The 7,763-nt window shown below is 34.8% G+C and overlaps 1 protein-coding gene and 1 long non-coding RNA gene across 3 annotated transcripts, besides 5 other annotated features; one reads left to right on the forward strand and one right to left on the reverse strand.

Annotated features, from left to right (window-relative positions):
- The first annotated feature begins 274 nt into the window (after positions 1–274).
- Positions 275–1,331: a mobile genetic element.
- Positions 1,332–1,558: 227 nt separating this feature from the next.
- Positions 1,559–2,405: a mobile genetic element.
- Positions 2,406–3,183: 778 nt separating this feature from the next.
- Positions 3,184–3,220: a mobile genetic element.
- A 78-nt stretch (positions 3,221–3,298) lies between these two features.
- Positions 3,299–3,651: a mobile genetic element.
- A 146-nt stretch (positions 3,652–3,797) lies between these two features.
- Positions 3,798–5,601, forward strand: CG17486 (uncharacterized protein). Its single transcript, NM_001042981.3, has one exon. It carries the CDS (start codon positions 3,834–3,836, stop codon positions 5,526–5,528), a length of 1,695 nt encoding a protein of 564 aa, NP_001036446.2. The 5' UTR covers positions 3,798–3,833; the 3' UTR covers positions 5,529–5,601.
- Positions 5,602–5,885: 284 nt separating this feature from the next.
- Positions 5,886–7,249, reverse strand: lncRNA:dntRL (downstream non-coding target of Rpd3 and Loco). Of its 2 annotated transcripts, NR_133102.1 has the most exons (2): positions 6,875–7,249; positions 5,886–6,816 (listed from the first exon to the last, which is right to left on the reverse strand). It is a non-coding gene; the product is annotated as a downstream non-coding target of Rpd3 and loco (long non-coding RNA). The 2 variants fall into 2 exon arrangements; NR_133103.1 differs by having other exon boundaries at positions 5,886–7,249.
- Positions 7,214–7,572: a mobile genetic element.
- Between the last annotated feature and the right edge of the window lie 191 nt (positions 7,573–7,763).

Here is a 7,763-nt window from a genome sequence, read left to right on the forward strand (position 1 = left end):
TCCTCCTCTTTAGATTGAAATATTATATCTACATGTAATATTACATCTACATACATATTACATCCAGAAGCCTTTCAGAGTAATCTTAGAAAGACATTTCAGGCACTGAATTCAAAATCATTTCCGAGAATGCATTCACAATCATTAGAGGAAAAGCATTTACAAGCCGTTCAGGGAGTGCGTACAGAAGCAATTCCTTCATTTGCCAGTACTTCTACTGGACAAAGAATTATTCCGAAAGACCTTCCGGAATACCTCCACTTACGCGACTAGGCAGCTCTCTTCTACGCATGCAGTGACAGCCGACAACTGTATGTGTGCACACGCATGCTCATGCATTGTTAATTTGACAAAATATGCGCTTTACCTTAGAAGTTCTTGGACTTTAAATCTATAGTATTTTTGAACAATTGGCACCATGTCAAAAATTCTTATTTTTCATTGTCTTTGTATGTCATACAAATCGGAATAGCGGAATCTATGTATATAATATCAAGTAAAAAATTTCATAAATGACTTTGTATTGGAATAATTGTCATTACAGTATTCAGCTTGCAACGTGTTACTGAATTACTGAAGAATTAGGTGCTTATGACCGCACGTTGTGCCTCAGCAAATTAATTTTGTACGAAACTAGTCGCCAATATTTATTTATTTTACAAATTTTAACTTTACTTTTTAAATGTGTATTTTTGTATTATTTTTATGAAATATGTTTTTGGGAATTTATTTTCTAGTTTAGAAATATTTTATTTGAACTTACAAAAAAAATTACTACTTTGTTTAAATAATAAAATAATAATGAACTTTATGTTGATGCTGTAATCTTCTCTCACTGCTCACAGTCTAGCTGTTGAAGTTTGTCGTCAGAGTCATTATACTTATTATTAATTAATAAAAATAAATAATATAAATATAATATAATAATAATATAATATAATATAATAATATAATATAATATAATATAAATAATAAAAAATAAATAATAAATAATAAATAATAAATAATAAATAAAAATTAAAATTTCTTTATATGTAGTAGTAGACCATTTTACAACGAATTTGCCCATAACTCTAAATATGTAATTTCGTTTTTTGGATAAAAATTATGTTCGGCCCGTCTTTAAGCACGAGTACACAGTTACTCGTTTATTGTATAAACACGCTCATTCTATAGATTCTATATAAAGATTATTACGTTCTCAATTTACCGCGATTGGAGTGAGAACAATATTGGGCGACACTACTAATAAAGTGGCTACATAGTGCAAAACCAAAGACACTAGAATATTCTAGTGTCTTTGGCAAAACCAATGTATGGCCGTTACGCATTAGAGGGCTGCATAACACCATTCAAACCATTCAATATAACAGTCGTGCTGAAATGAACTAAGTGAATTCGGCTCGTTTCGCAAGTGATCGTGCATTTAAACGCGCTCGTTGCCGACATCAATTCATTCAATTTGATCGGCACATTCTGAAACGAATGAAGTGAAGTCCGAGTAAAGTAATTGGGTGTTTCGAATGTCTTGTCTGCGTATGTGCACATTCGCACCTACCAAAGACTCTAGAATAACAAGATACGTAACGGCCATACATTGGTTTGGCACTAGGCAGCCACTTTTTTGGTGACGGCCAAAATTACTCTCTTTCCGCTCGCTTACGATGAGAGCGTAAGAAATCTAAAAATAGAATTTGCTTGCTGGTGTGAGTAAAAACAAGAGACGAGAACGCGTATATGTGTGCATGTTGTGTTAGAAGACGATTTTCGGGCCGAAATCAATTCTGATCGAAGAAACGAATTTACACATTTGTGGAGTTTTGGCCAATTTCGTAGCAATATGATGAAATTGAGAGCTTTTTAAAAATATCAAATTGGAATAAAAAAAATGAAACTGAAAAACAACTAAATCTAATGTGAATTTTAAATAATAAAAATTGATCATTTACATACATCATATTAGGTCAAATGACTAAATAAATATACGAAATAATTAAAGCAAATACAAAGGAAATTATTATAACTACTGTAAGTTAAAACATAAATTATCCAACAAGACATTACATTTAGAAATAAATATTTCATAACAGTAGTAAAATAAATCTAATACTCTAATGACAACTAATCTAATATAGTCATTTTTAAAATTTATTTTTTTTATTTTTTTTACGTTAAGGCAATGCAAAACAAGAATTTTTCGCATAGTGCCAATTGATCAAAAATAATATAGATATAAAGTCCAAGAACTTCTAAGGTGAAGGGCATATTTTGTCAAATTTACAATGCATGAGCATAAGTGTGCACACATGCAGTTGTCTGCTATTACTGTATGCGTAGAAAAGAGCTCTCGCTCGTGTGCCAAAAAATCGTATGGCGTTACGCATCTTGTTATTCTAGTGTCTTTGCACATACTATGTGCGTGTTAGTTTCAATAAAAGACAGTTATAGTATGCTTAGTTCGTGTTTTTATATTATTATTCATTATTAATTAAATGATAATACATTATATTCTTATTTTATAAATATACTAATTTTTAATTTTCAATATTATTATTAAGAAACATTATTTTATTAATATTTTCTCAATTTAGAGAGATGGCAGAACGTTTGTATTTTATTAAATATCGAGCGTCTGAAAATGCTCTTTCAGAGGCAGCGCTTGTTGGTGGTATGCAAAAAATTTTGCAACTGGCTTTATATAAGTTTGGGAACATATTTTTATAATCGTTCCACCAAGCCTCGATAAACAATGCGTCGCCTGATGTTAGATATACAAACGATTCTATTATTTTTTTTTTACTATACCATTTAAAATATTCAAAATTGACAACACAATTTGGTAAGATCGCTAAATAATCTATATAAGACAAATGCTACAATATTATTATATTGTTATAATAACCATAAACATAAAAAAAACCAACTTTGACTTCATCCGCGCTATCCGAACTCATTTTACCCAATGACAACATTAGGAATTCAGAGTACTCTGAATTACCATTGAAAAATCATTCGTTTCATTCATTCTTTGAAGACATTCAGTTAGTTCATTTCGATTGGACTCCTTAAAGTCCGAATACATACGAAGTGAACGCAAAGAGAACGCGACCAACTGAATGCCATGTATTCTGAATAGGCAGTAAAACGAATGGATACTCTAATTGCAAACAAAGAGAATGGTGTTATGCCCTATTACGCATCTTGTTATTCTAATGTCTTTAGGCGTAAATATGTATGTAAATCGAAAGTTCATTCCAATCTCAACATATCTGTAAAAGGGTATACTAGATTCGCTGATCACACTTTGATAAATTTGTTGATATTGTTAAATTTTTGTTAGCATTGTATATTTTTATCGATTTGCTAAAAAAAAAATTTGCCACACCCACTATACCGCCTTAAACCGCCCAATACTGCCATGTCCACATTTTTTGAAAAATTGTTGGATATTTTTTCATAATTTTATTGGTTTTGTATATTTCTATCGATTTGCCAAAAGATTTGCAAATTAAAGACCTAAAACCGCGCAAAACTGTCACGTCCACATTTTTGAATAGTTTTTAAATTTTTTCTCATTTTATTCCCTAACAAGCGATAGATATCCCAGAATAGTTCGGATAGTCGAAGAATTCGAATATAGCATTCTCTCTTGTTCTTGATTTCGTCACTAATTATTAAGGTCCCATGTTTTATATTCCACTATTCCTCAAATGCCGCAATCTTGCTGACGCTATCTTGACACACACTTTAATTGTTTATGGTTAAAGATAGATTTATACCTGATAGATCTACCAATATATTTCTTTGATAACTTTTCTATACAAACGTCAATAATGTGTGGAATATTTTGTTCAGTCGTGAACAATGTTCCTTTAAACTCCTTTAATATTTCTAGCGCTCTGAAAGTAATTCTGAAAAACCGCGGTCCTGATGTGCAAGACGAGGTGGTTATAGATTATTGTTTTGGAAAAATTTTATTTGCTGGCTTCGTGTTATGGCAACAAGGGGAAAGTGTACAAAAGCAACCTGTGGTGGAGGACGATTTTATATTTCTTTTCAATGGAGACATTTACAATACTTCAAAGCCTGAATATATGTCTGACACGACTTGGATAGCGGAAAGGCTAGCTGAATGCCGTTGTAAAGAACAGAATATTTTGAAGATACTTAAGCGATTGGAGGGACCACATTGTTTAATAATTTATGACAAACGAGAACAAATCCTTTACTTTAGTCGCGACGCACTTGGAAGAAATTCACTATTAATTGAACGCATTTGTAATGGCTTCCAATTATTGAGCACATCACATTTTGAAGATAAAAAAATATCACTGGAATTGCCCCCATTGGGTCTTTTTCGAGTTAAACTAAATGATCTGAATTCGTGCGTATTGTATCCATGGCAGCCCCTCAATAATTATTCGACTCAGCTTTTACGCAACCTTGATCTTGCGATTGGGTGGAAAACTGCAGTAGAGAGTCCAATGTCGCCAGATTGGATGTTAAATTGCAACCCCGCATTTAGTTATAACTTCTATGAATTTCAATACATCAAGAATAACGTGAACCTTTATAAAAACTTAATAGATCAGTCAGAAATTAAGTATACTCTATCTATTCTCCATACACTGCTATCCGATTCGATAAAAAATCGTGTTAGAAACATGGCTCCATTTTGCAGACTCTGCATGCAAAAATTAAATATATCGCCTCCATGCAGACACGCAAAATTGTGTATTCTATTTTCGGGTGGCCTTGACTGTACAATTTTGGCCTTGCTGGCCAACCAATTTGTACCAGTAAATGAACCCATCGAACTTATTAATGTTGCTTTCGAAAGCGTTAAGGGCCAAAATATATCGGAAAAGCTTTTTGATGTACCAGATAGAAAAACGTCATTAGTATCTGTCAATGAACTAAAACAGCTTTGTCCGGAGAGGTGCTGGAATCTACTGAAAGTGAATGTAACTCGACTTGAATTGCAGCAGCACCTAACATCACGTATAAAGCATCTTATATATCCGCTAGATACGGTATTAGATGAGAGTCTTGGATGTGCCTTCTGGTTTGCTTCGCATTGCACTCACTCTACTGCTAGAGTCGCTCTTATCGGAAGCGGGGCAGATGAACTATTTGGTGGGTATACCCGCTATCGCAACAGTTATAGCCGTTGTCTGGGAAACGATCTGGAGCGCCAACTTGCTGTGCAAAACGAACTTGAAAGGGACTGGCAACGTATTTCGGCCCGTAATTTAGCCAGAGATGACCGCATTATTGCAGATACTGGTAAAACAGCAAGATCCCCATTCATCGAAGAGAACTTTGTAAAATTTATAAGATCGTTAGAAGTGTATCAAAAATGTTGCTTTGGTTTCCCGGAAGGAGTCGGCGATAAATTACTTCTGAGACTGTATGGCTATCAAATCGGTTTGCGAGATGTTGTGTTCTTAAAGAAAAGGGCTATTCAATTTGGGTCCCGAATTGCAAACAAAAAACAAAATGGCTCTCATCAATCTGATAATCTTTAACTTAAGCTTGTAAAATATTCGTGTATGTTATGGTATCTTATCAATAAATAAAAAGTTTAACTGATTTCACAATAATTTACGACGATTCCAGCCTGATCGTAATTTTTTTATCGCACACTTTGGAGGCACAGTTATGCTCGTTATCTACTTATGTAAATAAGCTGGGAAGTTGCGGGAGCCTCTAAGCTCCTCTTTCTCTCTGTTTCTCTGCAATGAAGTCTCTTGTCGTTCACTTTTGTAACATATGCATACGCGTAGCTATGCTCAATTATATCTGTAGCCAACAGAAAATAGACTTCGATCATTCTAAAATCGTCGTGGTATTTAAAATAGCAAATTGATAAGCTTGGGTGATTTCTGCATAAACAATTCTCAGTGCAAATCATACACATTTATTTAAAAATTTATTAAATCACTTTAGCTACAGAGAGCGTTTTCAGGACTACAAAATTTTGACAATTTTTAAACAAGGTGCAATGAAAATTGCAAATTACGTTTGTTTACCATACAAGATTGCAAATATAGTTGTATTTGAGCGCGGATATAGGTGAGTAACGGACTGTTGCCCCTAATTTGCGCCAGTTTGCTGTAAGTTCCATCTTACTCTTGACATATTGACATTGTTAAAATGCAAGGCGACTGTAATATATAATAGCGGACGATTACGTTCTTCATGTTCTGATCGTTGATCTTCAAGAAACATTTAGATTAAAAATTCGCAACAAGGTCGAAAACTAGATTTAGAACATTTTTAAGAGCTTTAAAAAATCATTCCGTTGATATCGCATTACAACTCTCTCTTGGGCAACTTAATCTGGTCATATTTAACAAGAAGTTTTCCAAAGTCCACCTTTTTAGTTCTTCCTTCCCCACCTTCTCCGTTGAAATTTGTGCCATTATCTGAGAATATTTTCTTCGGTGTTGCTCGTCGAGACATTAAGTTAGTAAGACACATCGCACAAGAGCTGGTATCCAAGCTGTAGTATATTTCTAATTGAACGTTTTTCCCACGGTCACGAGGATATATCCAAAAAATCTACCCCGGTGTAGGTAAATGGCTTCATGGCGACCCTGGCAGGTGGCAATGGTGACATTTTGGCGGAATTGTTTTTACATCTCTGACAACATTTTCGGACCGATTTATATACGGTATCTCGTTGAGCTTCTCTGAACTGTATACCCTTAGCGTACTTAATTTGTTCAAAGGTTACAGTCTTCACAATTTTTTCAAGTTTGCATCTAGTTCGAAGGGTGGCTGGCTACGTATAGGAGAAACGTAGCGGTGGCTCTATATAAAAAAAACCCTCGTCGTTTACTTGGATCGCTTGTATGTTTGATATCTTTACCACCAAGTTCGTTTTTCGAATCTCGTTTCGCTCGCTATCCGAAACGGTGCGTCCAGTGTGCTTGTCTGGTTATCGAAGAAACAGCGGACCATTAATACATTAGGCGACGCTTAGGGTTTAGAAATGAACTTTGTTGCCAAGTCTGCTACGTTTAGCTTCGTCGGAACCCAGCGCCATTGATTAGCGCTCGTGGTCTCCATAATTTCTCAAGCTCGGTACATTAGAAAGGACTAAAAGTTTTGCGGGTCCATTGCAGCCAGAAGAGTACTTTCCTTGTGTAATGTTTGATATTTAGGAGATATTAGTATTTTGCTAAAGTACACTTTAAATAACAAGAGAAGAGCTTCTGCTCTTTATGAGGTTCTTTATTCAACTGTTCAAAGTGTGTTCTGTTGGGTGCTTATATCTATGTATTCTTTATTGCATATATACATATACATATGTATGCAGAAGGCATGCATATGTTATGTATAGCTTGACCACTTGAGCTGCAAAGTGCATGCTCAGCATTCCCACGCTCCGCGATCGGCTTATGTATGAGCGTTAGATCGTATTACTCGGACGCTGGAATGCTTATGTAGTCATTGGTGGTTTTTTGGGTTTTTGTATATTTACGTTTACTATGACAGTGTCACAATGTATTTATGCAAAGTTATACCCATTCTTTATTTGATAGGTGGGGTAGATATGCTACACTTGAATCAATCTCTTGATCGGTTTTCACATTACGGGTTTTGCAAACCCTTTGAGCCAGGCGTGCGCCGACTAATTCAGGGAGTAGTTCTATGCGTGGAAAAGAAAGTGGATTAAGCGGCGCCACTTTGCTTTTTGCAAAAATAGCAAACAGCAGCATACCCGAACTCGCTGGCGTCTACAAAGGTGTGTAGTT

Source organism: Drosophila melanogaster, chromosome 2R (assembly GCF_000001215.4).
Source record: "Drosophila melanogaster chromosome 2R".
Taxonomy (NCBI): Eukaryota; Metazoa; Arthropoda; class Insecta; order Diptera; family Drosophilidae; genus Drosophila; species Drosophila melanogaster.

What these genes read in the sequence shown, in the direction of transcription:
- CG17486 (NM_001042981.3), top strand. Translation starts at nt 3,834, where the DNA reads ATGTGTGGAATATTTTGTTCAGTCGTGAACAATGTTCCTTTAAACTCC.